The 25672-nt window shown below is 41.5% G+C and overlaps 2 protein-coding genes and 1 long non-coding RNA gene across 4 annotated transcripts in view; 2 read left to right on the top strand and 1 right to left on the bottom strand.

Annotated features, from left to right (window-relative positions):
* Nucleotides 1-244: 244 nt before the first annotated feature.
* On the top strand, nt 245-1810 carry LOC110674313 (zinc finger protein 845-like). The gene is made up of 2 exons (XM_021838600.1): nt 245-267; nt 334-1810. Exons 1-2 carry the CDS (start codon nt 245-247, stop codon nt 1808-1810), a joined length of 1500 nt encoding a protein of 499 aa, XP_021694292.1.
* A 3709-nt stretch (nt 1811-5519) lies between these two features.
* LOC110681512 lies at nt 5520-5790 on the bottom strand. The gene is made up of 2 exons (XR_002503229.1): nt 5734-5790; nt 5520-5663 (listed from the first exon to the last, which is right to left on the bottom strand). It is a non-coding gene; the product is annotated as an uncharacterized LOC110681512 (long non-coding RNA).
* Nucleotides 5791-11442: 5652 nt separating this feature from the next.
* LOC110681511 (zinc finger protein Xfin-like) overlaps nt 11443-25672 on the top strand; it is a 41200-nt gene continuing 26970 nt past the window's right edge. Inside the window, exons 1-3 of one of the 2 annotated variants that reach the window (XM_021857432.1) lie at nt 11443-11595; nt 11819-12723; nt 24063-25302. In XM_021857432.1, coding sequence (XP_021713124.1) covers nt 11555-11595; nt 11819-12723; nt 24063-25302 — 2186 coding nt within the window. In that variant the 5' untranslated portion in view covers nt 11443-11554. Of the gene's footprint in view, nt 11596-11818; nt 12724-24059; nt 25303-25672 lie in introns of both variants that reach the window. The other variant, XM_021857430.1, reaches the window with a different exon arrangement.

Genomic DNA, 25672 nt, shown 5'->3' with positions numbered 1-25672 from the left:
GTCCAAGTTGAGTGGAGGTTCTCATTTTCGGCGAGTTGAAACGCTGCTTTTCTTTTGGTCTGTGATGGCATCACTGGTACTCCAGGTGCAGTTGCACTGTCATCAAAAACAAAAAACGCTGCCGATGCAGTTCTGCGCTGCAGTTGACATCAGTAGTTTGCGGCTTCAGTTTGCATATTTATAAAAGGGAATCGTTTCCTAAACCTTACCAAAGAATTCTTGCAAATTGTGCATTTTTCATGTGATGGACGAAGACTACCTGATAGTGTAATAATTTGCACAAGTAAGTGATTTCGTATTTCACCGATTCAATTGTTTTCGTAATGGTTTCAGACCAAGCGGACCGCCGGATTCCTACTGCCGGTTGTGTCTTTCGGAGTCCAATGTCGAGCCCTTGCTGTTGGTTTCGGACGGTTTCCTCCAACCCAACCAGGGACTGGTAGATCTTATCAAGCGATATGTGGAAATCGGGCTATCCGCCACGAGGGATAGCCCGTGCGGAATTTGCCACACCTGCCGGATGATGCTGGAGGAATTCGAGAGTTTCCGGGAACGGTGTCTGCGGTGCGATTACATCCTTACAGGGAAAGAGCGCAATGTGCCATTTGAGTGCAGCGAGTGTCCAAGCCGGTTCCGATTCAAGACAGAGTTCGAACGGCACTGGAAGTTGTACCATGAGATGTTCTTCCGGTGCGATTCTTGCGAAGCCGGATTTTCAACGCAAGCCATGCTGGATGGTCACCAGGAGCAGTATCACAAAGAAGGAGGGAACGAGATGACTTTCAACTGCTCGTTCTGCTCGCGGATATTCGCCGATGAGAATCAGCTTCAATTCCACGTTCGATTGTCGCATACGACGCCAACGTCAGTAACGGATTTCGTTCCTCCGCCGGCCAAAAAGAGAAAACCGGCCAGGAAGCCGAAGCCTATCCAACAAGAGCCCGAAAACATCGATAAGCCATACCAGTGTAAAGCTTGTAAGATTAGATTTACCTTCATTGGATCTTTGACGCGCCATTTAGCTGAGAAACACCGAAACTACGCTAGATCGTCGAAAAATAAAAAATCCACGACTGTCGCTACGGGAATTCAGTCCAGCAGTCCAATGGCCACAGATAGCTCATTAATGCCTGAGGTTATGATTCAGGAAATCGAACCTTCAGCTATGGCGTTTCCCTTCGATAGGGAAAATTCTGCCATGAGTAACCACTTCTCAGCCCAAAATGGATCGGAACGATCTATAGTCTCACCGTTCGTCATAGCTCTGAATCGTTTGGATCCCGACTTGATCCCTCCGATAGCAAACTACGAGATTCCTTTGGGAAAGTTTTACCATGCCTTGCAGAGGCAAGCGGACCCTGTTGAGGAACCGCCGATGGACGACGAAATCCTGATGAACTATCCTTCGTTTACGCGCAGAGTCCACAAGGCGGTCCGCTGTGATCAATGCTTGGCGGAGTTTTCCGATAAACGGGGCCTCGATCGACACCGGGCTATCAAACACGACGGCGCCTACCACACGTGCCCGGAATGTTTCCGCCAGTACCCGGACAAGAGCAGCCTGGATCGGCACAGATATCTGCATACCAATGATTTCCCCTACAATTGCGACCAGTGTCCGCTGGGATTCGTGCGGCAATCGCTTCTGAACCAGCACAAGGAAAAAGCTCACTATCCGGGGGCGCCCCCGATTCAGCTGTACTATTGTCCGTACTGCAGTCGGCCGTTTACCGTCAAACAGAAAATCAAGTCCCACATCATGTTTCTGCACAGTGATCAGAGCGATGATCTCTACAATCTACCATTCTAACGCAGAAGGATTTGTGGCCATTGATCTACTGAAGTAGGTATCTATTTTATATATAAAAGTATATTCTTCTAAATTCTGTCGGATCTGAGGTTGAAATGATGTTTCTTTCGGAAAGAATTACGTGAAGCAACTCGGTTTTGCAAAGATTTAGTTGGCTAGCCTTATGAATCAAAATGATCTTCATATGTTCTGTTCGTATATTCAAAATTCATAATGTGAAACCGAGAAGCTTCGCTTCCCTTCCCTTTCAGGACGGCTTTTCTACACACATTTCACGTATTTTTACATCTATCAAATGGGTTTATTTTACCAGTAGCGTGAGGTGACAATTCTCGAGTCGAGTGAAGTGACTCTATTTGATTAACATGGCGAGTCAATTCACTCGAGTCGAGAATTGTCACCTTGCTATACTAGGCCGACAATTCTCACCTCACGCCACTCGTAGAACAAACCTAAGTCAAGCGTGTGCTGGAATGAGGGCGTAAGTACATTACATTAGAGTGATGTACATTTTGAAATTTTGACTCAGCTATGCTTAAATTATTTTTATTATTTATTTATTTACTTGCTGTTACTTCAATTAGTTTGATAAAACCTTGTCAATGATGTTACGCCTATTTACTCGGTCCAAGGCTGTGCCCCTCCAACTTCGATTTCGGCCCACGCTCTCCAGATCTTGTTACACCTGATCAAGCCACCTCGCTCGCTGTACTCCCCGCTTCCTTGTACCAACCGGATTCGACGCGCCTTCTCGATACAGGGTTCGCCGTAGAGCTTAGCGAGCTCGTGGTTCATTCTCGGCCGCCACACTCCGTTCTTTTGCCCACCGCCAAAGATTATCCTAAGCACCCTTCTTTGGAACACTCCAAGTGCTTGCAGGTTCTCTTCCAGCATGGTCCATGCTTGGGGCCCCCTCAATGTGGGAACAGGTTGGTTTCCTTCATCCGCCGTGCTGAAGTAGTCACTTCTTCCGCTGTCGTGACCCTCTGCGCTTTTGTTCTCCGTGCCATTCAGGTGTTCATCATAGTGCTGCTTCCACCTTTCAATCGCCTCACGTCCATCCGTCAAGATGCTTTCATCCTTATCCCCACACATTTCGGCACGAAGCCTTTTCGGTATGCGTTAAGCTTCTCGCAGAGCTTTCTTGTGAACGATGCAGCTGCTCCATTTCTTCACATTCCAGGCGGCGCTTTTTGTCCCGGAATAGGCGGGTTTGCTGCTTTCGTTTCCTTTTATATCGCTCCACGTTTTGTCGCGTTCCTTGTTGCAGCATTGCAGCCCACGCTGCATCCTTCTTCTCCAAAACTTGCCTGCATTCTTCGTCGAACCAATCGTCACATGTCCTCGTTTCCACGTACCCGACGATGCTCTCGGTAGTGTGATCACTATTTCACAAATTTTTGTCATGTTTTCCTTTGGAATCCAAAAATTGTTAAATTTTTTTTGATAAAATCAGTACTTCATTGATCTCTATCAGTTTATGTATTCGATATTTTATGAAATAAAATTTAACATTTCATAAAATTAGTTTTAATATCACAAATTGAAAATAACACATTGGGGCGAAATTGATCACTATACACACTTAAATTAGAATGCCGTATCTCGGCTAATTTTAACCGAGATCCGCACAGCCGAGAAGTCGGCAAACAAATTTCATGGGATCTCAGTAAATAAAAGCCGAGTATCATTGAAACGTGCTTCGTTGCTAAGCAACCGGCCAAATTGTTAGCTGAGTCACGGTTAAAATAGGGAAACCGAGATTCGCACAGCCGAGCTCGTGAAAAAAATCTAAGTGTGTATAATTAAGCATATTTTAAAATGTAAAATTTCCCTATCTACTAAATTTGGCTATCCTGAATCTGAACATGATGTCAAAATTCTTACAACTCGTATATTCCCTGGCCAAGAACACAGGGTTTGACGGTGCCAAAGTAGAAGGTGCACCATAATAATACCCGTCTGTGAAACATATCACCTTACCAATACTTTGGCACACCTCTAACGGTTCATGATTTATCATGAAACGGCTGCACTCAGGCGAGGATCTTTTAATATGTTTCGGCATATTATCAGGTCCTCTTCGAACGGAGGGACCGCCAGGGCTCATTAGTTACTTATAAACCAGTGCTGGTTGTTGATGTTTCAGTTCCTTTACACGACCTGTAGCATCCTTTGTACTAATCAGTAATGGTGGTTAAGTTTCGAACACCAGTATGTATGCGAAGCCGCCATCTTTTCGATTCCAACATGTTCTAAGTTACCGTTGGGCACTCAAATGCATTGTGATGCGGATACTTAATTGATCTTGGCTACTGTCAAATCCAATAGGTGGGGTAGGAGTTGCCATATACGTGGTTTCAAAGCCAACGTGTGTTAAATCGTTTTATAATGCAACATAAGAATGTGTGTTTGGTGAAACTCTGCGTTACACTCGTTGTTATAAAATTAGTGATTGTGAGGGTGCTAATAATGATGTTTAAAAAATTGAATTGTGATGAAAATTTTAAAATGGCGTTGAAAGTGATTGTGACAGTTTTTACAACACGCAGCGAACTGGACTATCGAATTTCATACATTTTGCCTTATGAAAGGTGGAACGAATATTGCAATACGAACGCTTTATGTATAGTTTTAGCATCACACCTCATCAAGGCGTCGATAGGCGCGTGATGTACGCTCGGGCCTATCGATCGCAAGGTTCTTGGTTCGATTCCAGGTTGCCGCGAAAACGTTTTTTATTTTCAAATTCTGGTTTCATAAGGCAAATTTATGAATTTCAATCCGATTTCTTGTGGCGAATTTTCATAAGGGGTTCCTATGTTTATCGATAGTCCATTTGCCTGAGTGAAATATACAAATAATAATTATATGAACCCTACTAGTTTAACAATGGCCATAATATATTTTGGAATCATTTCTCTGAAGATAAACACTATGGCCTAGTTCTTCACAAATGTATGATAAAAGGGTTTATAATGACAGCGAGTGCAGAAGAATGGATCGAAATGATTTTTTACTGTAACTTTCTTGATCGTAGTGCTAAATCGTAGTTTGAATACCCGCATAAACCAGAACCGTACTGGAACAATTTACCAAACTATCCACAACCACTAACGACAATATCTAACCCGTTTCCTGTAACATCCAAAATAACAATAAACCGACACTACCGCAAACGACTTTTACAGTTCGGTAAATGGTAAATGGGAAAATAACAATGTGGGGAATAGGTGGTTAAGTTATGTAACCATTCAAAAACGACGATTTTCTCGAACAAAATTTGTCGTGGATGGTTTGCCAAAGGGTGGGTAAACCATCCATTTTTTGCCAAATCTAATGTTGGGCAAATAGTTGAGAAATTGTTAAACCATATTTATTTATTGAAATCATATAATGTATGTGTAATTGTTGGCTAATGGTACTTTATGGTATTTTAAACGTATGCTGAACTGTTCTATTACATTTATACCATTAAAAAAAGAACGGGGATATTTCTTAGAAGAGGCAATGAAACAAGTAAATAAGTGTGTAAAAACTTAGTTTTAATTAAAACCTATGGAATCACGATTGATCACGAATAACTTGTTATCACTTTATAAACAATTTTTTTGTTTGAAATGAGTTCAGCCCACACGCACTACTTGATTCATTATTCGCTATTGAAAATGATCAACTAGAATTGTAGAACTAAAACTATTATTATTCATCATTAAATCACTAGCATTTTAATGTAGGAGCTCGGGACACTGGTTTGATAAGGTGCAATCCAAGCTGCGCGGCATCATCATCATTCCGTCCCGGTTCTTCCGCTTATCATCGTTCCGACCGAAGCAAAAACGGCAGCTGTTTTCTGGAGAGAAACAAACAGATGCACATTACATGAGGATTCATGGGATCAAACTTGGGATCAGAGTACTTACCAGCACTTCCGGATCCGGTTCTAATAACATGATATGTTTTTCATTTCAATGAAAAAACCTGACTTAATCCACCGATGGTGAGACTGAACCCTTCTTACATTTCCATACCGGTTTGAGATAATTATTATTCATCTTTCATTTGAAACCTTGTACCAGTATAACTAAACTTGAGAATGTTGTGACTATGTTCTATCTGTCCTAATAGTTTAATGGTTTGCGAAAAAGTCCTGGAAACTACACGTCAAAAGGCGGATATCAAACTTTATTACTTTTCATACTCTTTTTATCATAGTTTAAGAGGGTCTATAAACCCATGTTGCCATCCTGTAAAATAATATCGAAAAATGAAAAATTGATATCCTAAAATTATTTTGCCAGCGATTTTTTAAAGGTTTATGTGCAGGTTTAAATTATAATTCGATTGCAATATGATTGTGAATGATGTCAGAGCTTTCAATCGATGAAAAAAAAGCTTAAATCGGTTTGAAAATAGCTGAAAAATTGATCAAAATGTAAAAAGTTGTATATCTTAGAAAAAAAAATCCAGTACCTTAGAAAATTCTTCCATTGATATCTCTGTAACTAGTAATCCGATTTCAATGAAAATTTGAAGGCTTATGATTGAATGTCAGAGCTTTCATTAGCCGATAAAAGAACTTAAATCGATTAAAAAATGGCTGAGAAATCGATCAAAATGCAGACAGTTGAAAATATTAGAATATGCTTTTTCTAGTACTTTACAATACTGTTTGAATCATAACTCTGTAACGAAATGTCCGATCGCAATGAAATTCAATAGCGTTCTATGGGAATGTTGTAGCTTTCTTTTAGAGCTAAAAGTGTTTAAATCGGTTGACAAACGGCTGAGATAATTAAGTGACATTTTTTGTAACACACACACACATACACACACATACATGCGTTATCGCTGGCATGATGCCCATCTGCATCACCCTGGCCGAGGACGTGGAGTGTTATGAGCGAAGAGGCACCAGAAATGTGAGAAGGATCGTCAGGACGGACTCGTTGGCTAAGTGGCAGCAAGAGTGGAACAACGCGGAGAAGGGAAGGTGGACTTACCGTCTAATTCCAAATGTATCACTGTGGGTTAATAGGAAGCATGGAGAAGTGAACTTCCATCTGTCGCAGTTCCTGTCCGGACACGGCTGTTTCCGGAAGTATCTGCATCGGTTCGGACATGCTTCTTCACCTTGTTGCCCGGAGTGCGAGAATGTGGAGGAAACACCGGAGCATGTAGTCTTCGAATGTCCTAGGTTCGAAGAAGTGAGGAGGGACATGCGAGGAGTCACTGTCGATAACGTTGTCGAAGAGATGTGCCGAGAAGAAGGCATCTGGAACGCTGTCGATAGCACGGTATCGAGAATAATGTCCGAGCTTCAGAGGAAGTGGCGTAGCGACCAACGATCTGCTAGCTAGAGTGAACGCATGAAAAGGAAGAATGGCTGCTCGGTTTCTGGAGATATTCCTTTGCCGGGGAACTCTCTGACGGAGTAGGCTAGATCCACCGCCGGGGACTAGCTGAGTAGACGCGGCGTTGCACCGGTCCCGGGTCGTAGGAGCACCAGTGTACCGGACGATAGGCTTCACCGGAATCGCTGGACTGACTTCGGCATCCTACCGGTCGTCCCGTAAAAAAGTGAAGATCAGCAGTAGCAGCAGCAGCAGCAGCAGCAGGAGAATCGGTCTCGGGAGAACTTCCATCGCCGGGGAATTCTTCGTCGGTGTAGGCTAGGTCCACCGCCGGGGACTAGTTGAGTAGACGTGTCATAGCGCCGGTTTTAGGGTCGTCGGGGCACCAGTGAACCGAAAGCTAGGCTCCACCGGAATCGCTGGACTGACTTCGGCACCCTTCCGGTCGGCTCGAAACGTAGAAAAAGAAGAATCGGTCTCGGGAGAATTTTCACCGCCGGGGAATTCTTCGTCGGTGTAGACTAGGTCCACCGTCGGGGACTAGTCGAGTAGAGTACGTCGGGACGCTGGTAATGGGTAGTCGAGGCGCCTACGAACCGGAAGTTATGCTCAACCGGAATCGTTGGACCGACCTCGGCATCCTACCAGCTGAACAAAGAAAAGGAGAAGGTCGTCGTAACTGTGTGAGTACGCGCTCTGAATGAGTGCAGAGTAGTGTACAAACTGGAGCCGAAGGGCTCAGAATGTTGCATGTAGGTACTAACAAATTGACGGGTCGCCAATGGGCGAAAATAGGTACTAACAAATTACTAACGTGAGGAGCCGAAGGGCTCAGCATGAGGCACAACGTTCAGCGGTTTTAAAACTGCTAACAGGAGCCAAAGGGCTCAGGAGCCGAAGGGCTCAGGAGCCGAAGGGCTCAGGAGCCGAAGGGCTCAGGAGCCGAAGGACTCAGCATGTAGAGTAACAAATTGTAGAGGTGCGCTCAGCACGTTAGCCTCCCCTCTGAAGTAATACCGGAAGGTGGTTCCGGAGGGTTATGGTACTAAACCTAGGAGAGTGTTTTTAGTGGGGAAAGCACATTGTGGATCCCACACCGCGCCAAAAATTACACTGGCATGAGCATGAACATATACAGGCCAGTCTATGATGATTTTTAAACTCCTAGTTGCATGAAAAAAAAACACTCACATACACACACACACATACGCACACACATACACACACACGGACATGTGCTCAGTTCGTCGAGCTCTATCGATTGGTACATGAGACTTGGCCCTCCGGGCCTCGGATCAAAAGTCGGTTTTTTCAAGCGATCTTTATACCCTTCTTATGGTTGTAAGAAGGGTAAAAAACAACTATAAACTAGCAGGAGCAGAAATAACAAACTCGCGACGTTTTTTATTTTTCTATTTTTCAGACAGCGTGAAAACAAACACGCATGGAAAATTCAACAGAGTGTATGATAAAAATTTTACACAGTAGTTTTTTGTCTTTTTTAAGGATTTTACATCTCCTATAAAAAACAAAATAGCAGCGCTTGTTTTAAAATTGTTATCAAGGGTGAGGAGAAATATATTTCTTTTCTACAAAATATGGAACTTCTATAATATATACTGTGAATTTTATCAAGGTGTAATTTTTTTAGCGTGTATCTCTTCAACTGTTTGCCAAACTGTTGCTTAAAAGTAGTTTATAGTTAAATATTTATTTGTTTGTGTTGCACAAAAAGAAACAAAATCCATTCCCCAGAAGGTAGATTTATGTTGTTACTGTTTCTCACGACTTTCAACTTCATATCATTCAACAATATAAGTACAAAACACTAAATTGTAACAATTTGCTATGACTCTAATAAAACGTAATTTATTGTTTAGAGTTTGAGGTGTCAAAATGTTCGACATAAATGCAACAGTTTGTGATATTTTAACCGTATCAATTACATGCAGCTTATTGTTTGGAAACTAAGGCAAATTGTATTTTTCTATGCGGGTAGTAATGACTACAGCAACATAAATAATAAAAAAAATAAATTGAATATCTTTTAATAACTTAGTAATCATAACAGATGGTAAATGATAAGAACAATGAATTTATATGAAAATGGTATGATGTAAATTTGATGAAAATTTGTAGTTGTGATAATGAAAAGTGATGGATAATATATCTGAAGTGTTTTACGAAAGTTGATGAGTGATATTCGGTGGTATACGTGATAGTGTCGATAGTGAGTGATGAAATGAAATGGGGAATGAGGACCTTTTAATGAAACTATTTCGTTCTTCACTTTAACCACTCTAGTAGCATTTCGGGCCTTATCATAGTATGAAAGTAGTCTGAACTACTAGACTGCAAAAATACGGTAAGGGCTGATTAAACCTCATAATGAAGTATCCCAACTGACAGCAATAATGGGTAATTAATACACATGATTGTTTGCAATGAAAAATTGCCATTTTTATAAAGTTTTTCTGCGGCTTGGTGTGAAGTCAAATCTTATATCGTTAAGTGAAAGTTTCCATCAAAATAATGGACGAATACTCTTTCTTGAACAAGTAAGTAAGTAACTATCTGTTAGTTTGATTGCAAACATCATTTATTTCGTTGCAGATTTTTGAATTCAAATGAGTATTATTAGCTGATCAGATTTGCCCGATGCTGCGATTCCCTTGTTGCCTCTACGGAATACGGAGATATCATACACAATTAAAAAACTTACGCGAAGGGATTTTAACAGTTAAATAAATGACATAAATTTTGAAAATTCAATACAGTCGAGTTTCCACATCTCGATGTTCTACATCTCGATATCTCTCCCTATGTCAATGATTGCTTCGGTCCCTTCATCCTGCATACGATTTCTCTCTCCATATCTCGATATCCTCCTTATCTCGATATCTCCATATCTCGATGTGTTTATGTTGATATGTCCCAATTTTCTCTCCATATGTCGATATGAACATTATCAAAGGTTACTAGACCAGATTTAAGTGATTCAGAACAATTTGGAAACTCAAAACGAAGTTTGTTTGTTTATTATTTTCCTAGTAACGGAGTGATTTTCAATCTAGTGTTCATTAAATTTATATTCTTTGTCTCGATCTCTCCCTATCTCGATGGCCCCTTTGATATCGAGATGTGGAGAGGTGACTGTATTATCCGTTTATAAAGTCTTTTATTTCTGATTGTTTGCATTTAGTGAAGCATTTTCAACCATAACCTCAATCTACAGCGTCGTTCTTGCAAATAATGGGGTTTTATTACCCATTTTCAAACCTAAGACCAAGAGGGAAAAATACCCATTATTTGAAGTTCAAGGCGAATACTCTTTAATGAGTAACTCGAGTTTACTCTTTTAATGAGTTAAACCACTTTTCTTTGAAATGGGTACCATAGTACCCATTAAAGGGTATTTCCATGTTAGCGTGTATGATTCCTGTAAGAGCAACGTGAAAAATAAGATAAAAAAAACACTTATGTTTTCAAGTAATATAGATTTGACATAAGTTGCTAGCTGATTTATTTTCAACTAGTGGTCCCGGCAAACTTCGTCTTGCCATCAAGTAGGCTGTTGTATACGCTATGGATCGTCCTATACAAAATGACAGTTCCGTCCACTCTCGATTTTTCGACTTTCCCGGTAAATATCCTGGAATTTTTATACGCACGAACACGTCGGAACCCTTGACGAACAAAACGGAGAAATAATCATTCATATCCGTTAACCCGTTCGTAAGCCATTTCGTGACGTACAAACACCATTCCATTTTTATTTATATAGATAGATATGAGCAGATTTCGTCTCTTTGTATTTTAGACTCTTTAGCTCAGTGCAGGTGTGATTCTGAAACGCACACGGAGACGGAATTCAACTCAATTTTGGGTTGTTTCAACGCAATTCCGTAGTTGAGCCCAATAACTCAATTTTGACTAAATTTCCAAGGTCCCCACTAGGTAGTTTGGCTTTAATTCCATTAGAAAAATATACTCAATTTTGGGTTGATTTAACGCAAAATTGAGTTCTTTCGACCCAAACATAAGAAAAGTTGCATTTACCCAAATTTGGCTTATTGGGCCAAAGTACCCCCATTGGGTAGATGCAGCTCTCTCTATTTTTGACAACATTCGTGTGGGAGAAAGAGAAAACCGAGAGATTTTGGGTTGAAACTTTAATCGATATACTTAATTTTGGGTAAAGTAAACTCAAAAATTAGGTAAAAATATTTCTCCGTGCACTGTTCGGAAGCCCCTTGGTAAAAGTGACAGACATGTCACGGAGCTTCAGTCACAGGGCAAAGAAAAAGAAAGTTTGCGGGATACAACACAAACTTGGTCCGAGAGCAAAAAATTGCATTTTTCCGCTGGAAAACCATTCGTGGAGTATTAAATGGATCCGTCCGCGTCCACCGGGGACGACCTGCTGGATGTGTAAGTATCGGTTACTTGTTTTCCGGCATGGATTCGGTCCGAAATCAGTGAACAAAATTTGTGTATCTCGGATGGTTAAAAAATTTTGCTTGCGTCTTCTTTTTCTCTATCACGCTCGTTCGGTGCTTGTTGTGTACGCACATAAACACACACATACCATTGCAATTCGGATTTCGGATGTTGACGATGATTGATGATGATGGATTTGGATCCGGGGTCGTAGGCCAAATGGCGATCCGGCTAAATTCTGTCGGCTGTGCTGTTCGGAGCTGGATGTGGAGGAGCTGTTTCCGGACGGGCAGGGTATTCGGCAGGATGTGATCGATCGGATTTACGGGTGCACCGGAATTCGGATTACATTGGAGGACGATTATCCGTCGGCGGTTTGCTGGATTTGTTTGATGTCGTTGGAGGAATTCCAGTGGTTCCGGGACCGGTGCCAGCGGTACGATGTGCTGATCCGCAGGAAACGTAAACTGATGATCGCCGACCGGGAAAAAGTTCCGATACTGGTTGGAAATCATGGTTTTCCGGTCGTGGAGGAAGATGATGGGGATTACGACGACGATGACGATGAAGATGAACCGGATGGACCCGTGCTACGGATTTCAGCCGTTCAGGAAAATGTTCGTACTCTAGAGGAGGAAAGTTTGGTTGTGCCCCAATCGTTCCAGCCCGCACCGGAGGAACAGGATGTCAAGCCAAACGCAGAAGCGCTGGCAGCTTTTGCCGCTCATTTCATATCCGGTGGGGATGGATCTCCCGCGTCCGAGGACGCCGAGAAACGGTTCCAGTGTAATCTGTGCAGCAAAAGCTTCAAAAACAAGGCCAACCTGTGGGAACACAACCGTCTCCATAAGGGCAATCTCCCCTTCCCGTGCAAAGACTGCGGAACTGCATTCAGCCGGACGAAATCGCTAGAAACCCACCGAAAGAAGTACCACTCGAAGGACTCGACGGAGGACCCCCCGCTTCGGTTGCAGTGCCCGTTCTGTCCCCGGGTGTTCCCGCGCAAGGGCGATCGCACCCAGCACATAAAGATGGGCCATCCGGATTTGTACGACAAGATGGAAACGCCGACACCGACGCTGTCGAGCGGGAGTAACACACCGGCGCCTGCTTTTGGGGGTAAGTTGCGAAATTGTACGATAGGGATGGTAGCAGGACTCACTTTTTCAAGGCAAATCTCTTAAAAGTCTTCTTGTAATGGTCTCTAAAGTATTCTCTTTAAATGGTATCTAAAGACACTTTTCCACCCATTCTGCTTACTGTGAAAACAAGTGCAAAATTCTAAAAACTTCAAGAAACCTTAGATATTACATATTACGTGACCCCCGATATTTTTCCTCCAGCTATTTTTTCACAACTTGTTCCACTAATTTCTCCACTTCTTACTCTAGGAGATCATCCAAAGATTTGTACAGAAGTTCTTTCACGAAAATCTACGATGATTCATTCCAAAATTGTTGGAGTTTTTGACGACAAATTTGTTTACGGATTTTTCCAAGAAACCCTACCAGATTTACTATACAGATATTTTAAGTTATTCTTCCTAGCATTTTCATATAGGTTCATAGAGAATTCATTCACGGTTACTCATAGGAACTGCTACAAAAAAATTTTCAGGCATTACCTATTAGAAAAAAAAAAAACTATAATCTAAGAACACACTGCCAATAATTCATCAATCAATTCGAACTGGGATTTCTCATGAAGTTTTTCCAGGGTGTTAAACTTTTCCGTAGTCCGAGCGAAGCGAGACTCGACTGAAATTTTATTGCGATTTATAATGTGTAGTTTTAACATAATTAGTACTTACAATTAAGTTTTACAGTGGTGCAGTAGAAATCGACCTCACATATGTGCTAGGACAGCTTGTAGTAGATACCTGTGTATTTCAATGTAATGCTTAGACATTTTGCTTGGCCAATACAAACTGCTACTCACGGTTAACACCTAATCGCAACTTCGTAAGGGTACTCAAATATGCTCTTCTTCCAAATAAACGTGATCCTTTCTAAATTGATACATAATTGTAAACTTTGTTAGGTATACCACATCTAGTTCAACAAAACGAATTCAATGTCATCGATATTTACCTGATAAAATGCTCAAGCGGTTAATTTAATAGTAGAAGCAACTTAGCTAACAATTTCATCGCCTATTGGCTAATTATATTCAAATAATGAGGAAAAAACTAATTATATTGCAAAGTTTGTGGCAAAAACGTGTGAGCTATTCTTCTCTGCTCCTCTATAGAAAATGCAATCTGTCAGGTTGTTATAGTGGATCTATTCAGTCCTACCTATCCAAAGGGCCTATTCGCTTTGTGCGTCAACACCCCGACCCGTGAGGCCTAACTTGTCGTCGGCCTTACTATCTTCTAGCACATCTAAGAGAGCCAGTTTAACCGTTGGTCGTTGAAATGTTCCTGAGCCGGTATGGATGTCTACCTTGCGTATTTGTCCATCGACACCTGGATAAGTCCTGATAATTCGTCCACGAAGCCAACCATTTCGTACACTTTCGTCGACGATAATTACGAGATCGCCTTCTTGAAGTGGTCGTACATCTGTGAACCATTTTGTTCTTCTTGCGATGGTAGGGAGACAGGATTTTATCCAGCTTTGCCAGAATTGATTCAGCAGATGCTGCATTATTCCGCAGTTGGTACGCAACGAAACCGTTTGGTTGATAGGGATACGCGAAAGACTGCTGTTATTGCCACTGGAACTCATCAATAGGAAACTATTCGGCGTCAATACTTCTTGACCAGGAAATTCCAACGGCACAAAGGTAAGGGGACGTGAATTGACGATCATTGAGGCTTCTGCAAGCAAGGTAAGAAGTCCTTCATCGTCTAACTTTTCACGATGCGCTAGAACCTTGAAGGCATCTTTAATAGAGCGAACTTTTCTTTCCCACACACCTCCCATGTGTGGAGCAGATGGTGGGTTGAAATGCCATTCTGTTTCAGCGTTAGTAAAGGTGCCCGCAATGGCCAGATGAATCGATTTGATTTCAGCAGCTAGTTCTCTGGCGGCTCCACGAAAATAGGTACCGTTGTCACTGAAGATATTCTGCGGTGCTCCCCGTTTATCGAAAAATCGCCGAATGGCCATTTTGCAGGACTGGATTGTCAATGAATGCACCACTTCAAGATGCACCGCCCTAACGGTAAGGCATGTAAAAATCGCAACCCATCTTTTAACGTTGCTACGCCCCTGCTTCACTAGCAGTGGTCCAAAATAGTCAATACCTGTGTGCGTAAATGGACGCACAAATGGTATTACACGTGGCTGTGGCAACGGTGCCATTCTTGGTGTGTCCGGCTTTGCTTTATATACACGACACCACATACACTGTTTGATGACCTTCTTTACTACTGAGCGGATCTTAGGAATATAGTAGGTCTGTCGCAGTTCGTTTATAACGGTCTCAGCATTGGCGTGACCATATCTTATCAGTAGCTCAGAGGCACGATGTTGTTTAGGTACAATTATTAGATTTCGAAAATTGTATGGGTAATATGCGGCTTTTGGGTCGATCCTACTTTCCATTCTCAGAACATTCTGTTGATCTAGGAATGCCGACAGTTTCGCCAATGGACTGGACTTCACAGGTAATTTCACATTTTTTAATGCTGCTATCTCCTCTCCGAATTCTTTCGCTTGTACTATTCGCCACAATCCATTTTCTGCCGCCACGTAGTCTTGACGTACCAGTGTCACAAGGCGGGATTTCGTTGGAACACGTTGTTTCTTAGAACAACGGTTGACGAAATGGTATACATAGGCTAGAGATTTGACCAAATCCTCCCAACGTGAAAACTTGCTGAAATCAATTACGTTGGTCGTCGCTGCTTCTCGGTGTACGTTCGTTGTTCTCAATTCTTCCATTGGTTCATCTACTATACCTTTCCTTACAGGCCATTCGCATTCCGGTTGCCAGAGGAAATCTGGCCCGCGATACCAATTGCTCCGTCCATCAAAACTGGGACCGCTGCCCCATTTGGTTGCCTCATCTGCGATGTTTAGCCGGGTGGGTACCCAGCGCCATTCCTCTAATGATGTCTCCGCCAGGATTTCAGTAGTCCTAAACTGCACATATGGACGATACTTACGAGGATCCGCCCGCAGCCAAGCCAGTAATACAGTGGAATCAGTATGAAAATATCGCTTTGTAATTTGCAGCGAGTGATTGTCCATAACGCTTTCATTAGCCGCACCCCAATTACGCCTGCATTCAACTCGTTTCGGGGAATTGATTGTGGTCGCAGAGGAGTTACTTTAGCTTTTGCAGCTACCAGGGCGCATCGAGGTTGCCCGCGGTCGATTATGCGAAAATATGCCACACTACAGTACGCGAGTTCACTTGCATCCACAAAAACGTGTAGCTGTAGTGAACCGTAGCTTTCTCGCTCGTAGTTTGGGAAGTAACATCTCGGAATGTGCACTCGTTCTAGTTCTGGCAATAAGCTTATCCACCTTTTTCAGTCCATGAAGTCCCTGTTGATAATGGGATCGTTCCATCCGACGCCTGATCTCCAGATATTCTGGATAAGTATTTTTCCATGGACCGTAAATGAAGCAATAAGACCTAGAGGGTCAAAAAGGCTCATGACCACACGCAAAACTTGCCGTTTAGAAGGTACAATTTCACCAGCAAGTAGAGGAAGCAAATCTGCATGAAATTGAATGGTAAACACGAATAGGTCCTCATTCGGTTCCCACATCATTCCCAAGACGCGGGCTGCAATCGTCGTCTTTTCTGCGGTGAAGCTTTTTACTGCTGGGCAGACATCTTGGCTATTTTCAACTCCGATTCGCTGAAGAATCTTCCGGTCATTGGAGAGCCAATTCCGGATTTCGAATCCGGCTTTACTGTGGACCTCACGAACTTGTACTGCCAATTCACTAGCTTCTTCAACGGTGTCTCGGCTGTCTAAGTAGTCGTCCACGTAGGTGTTTTGCGTAATTGCTCGTGCAGCCTCAGGATACTGTGCTTCATACTGGGCAGCATTTAAATTTTTAGCATATTGGGCTGAGCACGGTGAACAGGTGGCCCCGAATGTAGCCACGTCCATGACATACACATCCGGGGTTGACTCGGGTTTTGCACGCCACAGAAATCTCTGCGACTGTCTGTCCTCCTTTTTAATCCGTAGCTGATGGAACATCTGCTTTATATCGCCTGTTATAGCATACTGTCTTTGGCGGAATCGACAAAGAACTGACATAAGCGGAGTCAACAAATCGGGTCCGGTTAAGAGCATGGAGTTCAAAGAAACTCCTTTGACGCGAGCTGCCGCATCCCATACAATGCGCACCTTATGGGGTTTATGTGGATTTCGAACGATCCCCAGCGGTAAATACCACACGCGATTTGGATCAGAGCTTCGAAGCTCTTCGTCAGTGGCCTTGTGAGCATACCCTTGTTCCTGATACTCGTCAATCTGAGCTTCCACGTTCTTTCGAAGCTCTGGATCCGATTGCAGCCGATCGCATAGCTTTCGGGAAATTTCACCTCATCGTGCTTCCATAATAATCCGGTTTCAAACCGACCTGATTCCGTACGCCGAGTAGTATCTTCCAGGATCCGTCGTGCACGCCTGTTTTCCTCGGATTCCAATATTGAAGTGACCGTTATACCCAGCTGATCCATTTCAAAATAATCTCTTACCAGCTCATGAAGCCGTTGATCCACAGAACAGTCACAAACGTGAACCATCGCACATGTGTCGGTTGCTCGCCGTCCACCGAATATCGTCCAACCCAGTCTCGTTTTGACAGCCACTGGCTCTTCGTCTCGTCTCTCTCGCTTGTTCAAGGGTAGCTTCAACCGAGCATTATCAGCACCAATCAAAATCTTTGGAACTGCTTCCGTATAACTCTGGATCGGTAGCCCACGTAGATGCGGAAATTTGCCACTAATTTCTGCGTAGTCCAAGCTCTGTCGAGGCAGGCTGAGATCGTCAACAGTTTGTACTTGTGACAACACATGTTGAGTTTTTCCGCCACCTTCGGATATGCCGACTTGCACTCTTTTCGATACGGATTCTTTTCTAGTGACATTACTTGTCCATTGCAGACACAGCGAACTTTCTTCTCCCTCCAAGTCAAGCATGTTCGCTATACTGTTTTCAAGAAGCGTGACGTTCGAACCATCATCTAGAAAGGCGAATGTCGAAACCGATTTTCCATTATGCGACAACGTCGGCTTTAGGGGCCCAGATCAACCATTTCGCAACTGTTGAATTATGTTTATATAGCTTCACTTTAAACGGCATATAATTGCTTCAAACGGCTTGAAATGGCTTAAATCGGCGTAAAACAGCTAAAAACGGTTTAAAACTGCATTAAACAACTAAAAACGGCTTGAAACTGCTTAACACGACTTAAAACGGCTTGGAATGGCTTGAATAGGCGTAAAACGGCACAAAATGGCTTCAAACGGCTTAACATGGCGTAAAACGGCTTAAAATAGCTTAAAACTGCTTGGAATGGCTTGAATCAGAGTGAAGCGGCTTAAATTGGCTGAAAACGGCTTAAAATGGTGTAGTACAGCTTATAATGTCGTAAAACGGCTTGAAATGACTTTAAAAGGGGTTAAACCGGCTTAACATTGCGCAAGATGGCTTGAAACGACTATAAACGGCTTAAAATGGCTTTAAACGGCTTGAAATGGCTTAAATCAGAGTAAAACGGATAAAAATACCTTAAAATGACCAAAACGGCTTAAAACCGGCTTAAAAAGGCCTGTTTGAACCATTTTGCATTAGAAAATCCTAACGAACAGCATAACATATGTTCCATAAAAAAGAGTTAGATTCAGCCCGCTTCTCTAGTCCACTGGTCGTATGGCTGAAGACGATGTAGACTGTCTTTTTTTTTAATCAGCGTCGCGTTCAGTCAAATTGCTTAAAACGGCTTATAACGGCTTAAAATTGCTAAAACGGCTTAAAACGGCTTTGAAAAAAAAAACAGCTTAAAAGGCTAAAAACGGCTTAAAATTGCTTTAAATATCTACAAACGGCTTAAAACTGCTTAACACGAATAAAAACGGCTTATAACGACTGATTAAAATGGCTTAAAACAACTTTAAACGGCTTAATCGGCTAAAAGCGGCTAAAAACAGCTAAAACGGCTTAAAACTGCTTATAACGGCTTAAAACATGTAAAAACGGCTTAAAACGGTTTAAAACGACTTAAAACGCTAAAAACACTGTTGCCGAACGATAGGGCGTGGAGTCGGATGGCTGAGCTTCTTTCAGCAAATCAAAGGTGTTTCGTTTAGTGGATGAGCTAAAGCTAAAACAAGATTTATTAGTTCCAATTCTGTGCAATTCCAAACCCACTTCTTTACAATTTCTCAGTACGACCTTCTATTCTATTCCCTAATCTTTCGACAAACATCGAATGGCTTCAGCTTTGCTGGATCTTGTAGTGTCTGCCGATGTAATAGGTGTGTCACAAATTACATAATTGTTTTAAGGATTTTTATAAACATTAGTACTTACTTAAATTCGTTTAAGGTAGATAATATGATTTCAATTCAACTTTACTAGACTTCTTTTCCCTATGATATTTACTTCACTGTCGACTTTAAGTGACTTTTAGCCGTTTCTCTAACTTGTTCTTAAGTAAAAACTGCTTAAACGGTTTAAAACGGCTAAAACAGCTAAAAATAGCTAAAAACGGCTAAAAACGGCTTTTAACGACTTACAACGGCTAGAAGTGGTCTAAAATGACTGCTTAAAATGGCTAAAAACTGCTAAAAATGGTTAAAAACTAAACGGCTTAAACGTCTAAAAACGGCTCAAACTGCTTAAAACTGCTTAAAACGGCTAAAACGGTTTTAAACGGCTTAAAAGGCTAAAAATAGCTAAAAACGTCTTAAAACTGCTTAAAACGGTTAAAAACTGCTTAACACGGCTTAAAACGATTTAAAACGGCTTGAAACGACTTAACGGCATAAAACAAGTAAAAACGGCTAAAAAAGGCTTAAAGCGATTTAAAACGGCTAAAAACGGCTTCAAACGGCTAAACACGGCTTACATGGTAAAAAACGGCTTAAAATGACTAATAACGGCTTAAAACTGTTTAAAACGGCTAAAAACGGCTTTAAACTGCTTAAGACAGGTAAAAACGGTTTAAAACGGCTAATAAGGGCTTAAAACATGAAAAAACGGCCTCAAACAGATAAAGACGGCTTAAAACAGGTAAAGACGGCTTATACAGGTAAAAACGGCTTATAACGACTTTTAACGACTAAAAAGGCTTAAAACGGCTTTAAAAAAAAGGCTTCAAAGGCGACCTAAAACGGCTTTAAATGGATAAAAACGGCTTATAACGACTTACAACGGCTAGAAACGGCTTAAAATGGCTAAACACTGCTTAAAACTGCTCAAAACGGCTAAAAATGGCTTAAAACTGCTTTTAACGGCTTAAAAGGCTAAAGCAGCTAAAAACGGCTTAAAACTGCTTAACACGGCTTAAAACAATTTAAAACGGCTTCAAACAGGTAAAAACGGCTCATAACGACATGGCTAAAAACGGCTTAAAAAACGCTATAAAAAGCTAAAAATGACTTAAAACTGCTAAAAATGGCTAAAAACGGCTTATAACGGCTTCAAACGGCTAAAAACGGATTAAAACGGCTTTAAACGGCTAAAAACTACTTTAAACTGCTTAAAATGGCTAAAACGGCTAAAAACAGCTAAAAATGGCTAAAAACGGCTTAAAACGATTTAAAACGGCTTAAAACAAGTAAAATCGGCTAAAAACGGCTTCAAACGGCTAAACATGGCTTAAATGGTAAAAAACGGCCTAAAATGGCTATTAACGGCTTAAAACTGCTTAAAACAGCTAATAACGGCTAAAACGGCTAAAACGTCTAAAAACGGCTTAAAACTGCTTAAGACAGGTAAAAACGGTTTAAAACGGCTAATAAGAGCTTAAAACATGTAAAAACGACTTAAAACAGGTAAAGACGGCTTTTATCGACTTTTAACGGCTTCAAACGGCTAAAAACGGCTTAAAAGGCTAAAAACGGCTTAAAACTACTTTAAACGGCTAAAAACTGCTTAACACGACTAAAAACGGCTTAAAACGGCTTGAAACGACTTAAAACTGCTTAACATGGTTAAAAACGGCTAAAAACAGCTTAAAACAAGTAAAAATGTCTGTGAAAGAAATGGTAAAGACATTTTCTACAGCGAGCTCCATTTGAATTGACATTTCTTTTCAACTGCGTACTGCGATCAAAGTAAAAAGTTTTTTTGCATGAAATTTCCCACGCATGTTTTTTTTCAGGTGCATAGTCTCCATAATAGAAACAAAATCCCCGATAAGTCAAGGCTCAAGAACTTTTTTTACAAGCATCGGATTGCTTTGCGGTCTTTGGAAATATTATTCATCGCAAATGTATCTATCGACGTTTATATTTAGATTTTGTTTATAAAAGGCAATGAGCGACTTCTGGCCATTTTTTAAATGTTAGTATTATTTTTTAAATGTAAGTAAATCCTATACAAACTTTGAACAGCTAGCTTTACCGATCGAGCAGAATTTTGTACAGCAATTTGTACATACATTGAACAGTTAACGTTTATCGCGGATCGACGTCATTTCTAACCCTTCCACGGAACGTCAGCGGCAGTAGATATAATACTGAGCAGGTGAACCTGATATTATGCCACCCTGCAGATTCAATGCTGATAATACTATCCTTGTGCTTGGGAACTCCATCGTAACTCTTCTCTGTAGGGTCAGGCGGGGCAAGATGAGCACCCTAAAGATAAGAGTGATTTAATCCTACTTAAACGTTCTTATTTTGGTAAAATTGGTAACCATACATATCTTTTACATTATTACTTTGACCACCAACCATTGAAAGTTTCAAAAAGTTATAAATAGTTTTCCAAATAACACGTTGAAAAATAGCTTTTTTATCATCGGTCAAAAATACTGTGGGGCAAGAAAATTATTATTTTGCAATGCTTGTAATATCCGAAGATATTATCTTTAATTTCTGATGGTATTTATTTTCAACTAGCTTAATTTTTCAAGCTTTTATCAAAAAATAAATCAATTTTAATAAATTACTAAAATTTTACTTAAAAAACGATCAAATTTGTTGTATGTTAATATATTTTTAGAAAAATAGTTTTGTACAAAGCGGATACCGTACGTCAAGCCCACAGATAAATGTGGTTCTATAATTTCACACTTTTACTTAATTTTGAGCATGGTGCTCATCTTGCCCCAAGGGTGCAAACTTTTTAATATAATCAAAACATTTGAAACATTTAAGTAATTTGATAAAAGTTTCGCTCCATATTATCTACAGAAGATTGTTCTATAACAATACGGCCAAAAACATATGAATGAATTTGTTTACGCAACAAAAATGTCCCTCTTAAATGATCAAATCTTATATGGAATGGGTAAATTTTTGGACTAACATGTATTTTTGACAATATTTACGTTGTGTTGTTGATTTTTTGGTTGAAATTTATGGTCGTCAGATCAGTTTAATGGTTTTCATCAGAACCCCAAATATTTTTTTGATAAACTTCGGTAAGAGCGACACAGACAAGGGGTGCTCATCTTGCCCCACGTTCCCCTAATTGGAACACTGAGGTCTAGTTCTTCCAGTGACCAACGGCAGGGTTGGTAATAATGACTTAAGTGACTTAAACATTAGCATCACCCATTCGATCAAAAAATCCCTTAAGCAAAGTGCATACTTAGCATAAGAGTATATTTTCTAGGGGGCTAGCCCCCTGTATTTACGCCAATGGATTTAAATGATCAAGGTAGATATAAATTACCTACAAGTTTTATAAAAAAATACATAAAAAGCGAAAATGGATGTTAAAACGTTAAAACTGTTTTCTAAAATTTGTCCGGATTTGCACCGAAAATTCCTCAAAGAACGTTGTCAAAGCATTCGAATTTTTCGACAGAAATCTATGACAAATATTCACCTGAAACTTTCCAGAAAGAGCCCAAAAACCCTTCCTTTTAGACCTTTAAATTCCCATATGAAAAGTTGATGTCTTTAAAAAAAGAGAAAAAAAAAGTGAAACATCGCTATGCATATTGCCTTGCTGTTTAAATTTGAGGAGCTAGCCCAACTCATAGGGCGCTTGCGGCAAACATAAGTGTGCCCAACGTCCCCATTTGATGTTGCCGGGTAACGGTCTGAATGGACGAATTGCCCTTCGAAGGAAGCACCACACTATAGTGCATGCAAATCTAAGATGGTTGAGTTCTGTGACTGACCAATTTTACGTGGAATTTTTCTAATATGAGTTCTTTCAAAAAGATCCGTAATGATTAGGGGCGGAATTAAAAGGTACAAGGTAGTCCAATCTACTTTTAAGTTTCTCTATTGAGATTCTGCTCAGAGGATTCTAATATATTAAAAAGAGTCATAATGATTTATTTCAGAGATTTTCGAATTTTTGAAGAAATTTGTTTAGGTTTTCTTGATTGGTATTTGGTCTCTTATTGGATCCTGTTTGGTTTCTTTTTCCAAGCATGAAGTCTCTAAAATTACTCTGAAGCAGTCTTCCCATGAACCGAACCGATGTGCAACTTTGGTTCGAACATTGCAACTTGTGTTGAACCACAAACACGCTTCGTACCAGTGTATCAAACCGAACCCGGTAAATGTGTACTTCGGTTCAAACTTTGGTTCAAACTTGGGTTCAAATAATGGCACAAAGCAGACAGACAGAGAACGGTTGAAATCCACGCGGATAAATTTCTTCGATCATATATGGAACTTCTTGGTTCAATTCGCAAGACCCTTGAGGCTTGAATAAATGTTTCATTAAAGCAGATCAATTGAGTTCAATATTTGGGTTACATTCAGTGGTAACTTTATGAAAAAACAAGGATTTTACTAAGTATATCAAACAACAAGACACGATAAGTAGAAATTGATAAGGGGCTGTCCATTAATTACGTAAGACAATTTTAGCGGTTTTTCAACCCCCCCTCCCCTCTTGGTAAGATTTTTTGTATGAAAACCAAAAATAATTTGTATGGCGCGTAAGAAATCTTCAACCCCCCCTCCCCCCATAAACCCTTACGTAATTAATGGACCACCCCTAAGCGTGGATATCAACAATTTTATGTCTCTCCGTTTGTGTCATCGTTCTGAACCTCGGATGCAACTGAAGATTTGCACCAAAATTTGAACCGCGGTTGCAATCGAGGTACAAATGGACCGGTTTTCGAACCGGCGTTTGAACCAATGTTTACACATGTTTGGGTTTAGGTTCAGTTTCGAGCGTTTCGGTTTGCACACGAAAACAGAGTACAAGGAGAGTACCGAAACCGCCTGAACCAACGTGTTCGGTGTTCGTTTGGGAAGACTGCTCTGACGCCGCTGCTACTAGCCCTGTTGACGATACATTGCCAATTGATTGAATTTCATGTTTTTTTTTCTAGCTGCTTCATCTTCCATGCTCGCCATGCCGGAAACGAAGCCTATCATTAACATTAAGCGACCGATACTTTCCAGTACTCCCACGCAGAAAAGACAAAGATTGTTTCCGGTGAGCGGGCCAGAAGGTCCCAATCTGAACTGCACCATCTGTACGAAACTGTTCCCATCGCTGCGAGAGCTTGAGGAGCACGTCAGCCGGGATCACCCCATCGGTTCCATCATGTCTTGTCCGTTCTGTCCGAAGACGTTCAAATCTCGACAGACAATTCGGATGCACATCCTCAACCACCAGGGCAAGTTGCCGTTCAAATGCGAAGACTGTGACGCACGATTCGATCGGAAGTTCTACCTGCAGAAGCATCGCGAGCGCTACCACCAGGGAGACATCGGGCAACCCAAGTGTCGTTTCCGCTGCAAGTTCTGCCCTAGGATCTTCCTGCGCAAGATGGATCGCAAAACGCACACCAGGTTGGTGCACCAGTCGGAGGTCAAGATCAAAAAGGAAAAGCTCGATCCGGACATTGATGGGAAGGAAGCGATCGAGGAGGCGGCTCAATCCAATACCTCAACTCCGGTCTCAATGCAGCAAAACGAAATAAGCTTCGGATGCCTGCAGTGTGGAATGCAGTTCAGATCAGCGGACAAGCTCCGGGCCCATACCTCCACGCATCACCTGAAAAAAGAGGTCAAACCCACCACCGTGGCCGGGAAGGGCCCGAACCCAAGGCCTATCCGACAAGGTCTTAACGTTCGCCGCCCTTTCAAGTGTCAGTATTGCCCGAAGTCGTTCAGCCGGAAGTACATCATGATGGAGCACACGTTCATCCATACGGGGTCTTTGCGCTACCCGTGCGACATCTGCATGGCCATGTTCAACCGGCCACACTATCTCAAAGCCCACAAGCTCAAGTACCATAGCGAGAACTCCACGTTCAAGGCCATCAAGTGTAGGTTCTGCACCCGGACGTTTGTGCGGCAGCAAGACATTAAAATGCACGAACGGGTTGCCCACAGTGTAACCGATTACAATGATGCGAACGTCCAGCGGGAGGTGTTCGAAACTTCGCAAAACGGTTCACTGGATGAGAGTGGTGGCAAAGGTGCTGGGGAAGATGGTAGCGCGGCTGGAGGAGGAACTACGAAGCTGCCCTACACAATCGATGAGGACGTGGACGATTTCGATGGCGACGATGACGATGACTACGTTGATGGGGACGAAAACGGAGAAGACGACAACGGTTACGAGTAAGTGTTCTTTATTCTTTATTTTTTTTTCTGTAAACTTTACTTAGTCCCCAACAAAAAGTTCAAATGAGGTCACAGGACGATCGGGAATCTATATTTAGAGATTCTAAATTTGACGAACTGTAATTTCGAAACCAACCGAGTAATCTGAATCATCTATAATATAGTTGAATAGGTTTTTGCATGGACTATGAGTAGAGGTCGTAAGTTCAAATCCCGCCAACCGAGAATATTTTGGTTAAGGAAATTTTCCCGATTTCCTAGGGTATCGAGTTTCTTCGTGATTATCTTCTTCTTCTTCTTCTTCTTGGCATTAACGTCCTCACTGGGACAGAGCCTGCTTCTCAGCTTAGTGTTCTTATGAGCACTT

The sequence above is a fragment of the Aedes aegypti genome, chromosome 1 (genome assembly GCF_002204515.2).
Source record: "Aedes aegypti strain LVP_AGWG chromosome 1, AaegL5.0 Primary Assembly, whole genome shotgun sequence".
NCBI classification, from domain to species: domain Eukaryota; kingdom Metazoa; phylum Arthropoda; class Insecta; order Diptera; family Culicidae; genus Aedes; species Aedes aegypti.
The sequence above is the reverse complement of the archived record's forward strand: the minus strand, read 5'-3'. Positions and strand labels throughout refer to the sequence as shown.

Coding starts and splice junctions, on each gene's coding strand:
- LOC110674313 (XM_021838600.1), top strand. CDS start 245: ATGGACGAAGACTACCTGATAGT. Junction 268..333: donor GACGAAGACTACCTGATAGT/GTAATAATTTGC, acceptor TAATGGTTTCAG/ACCAAGCGGACCGCCGGATT.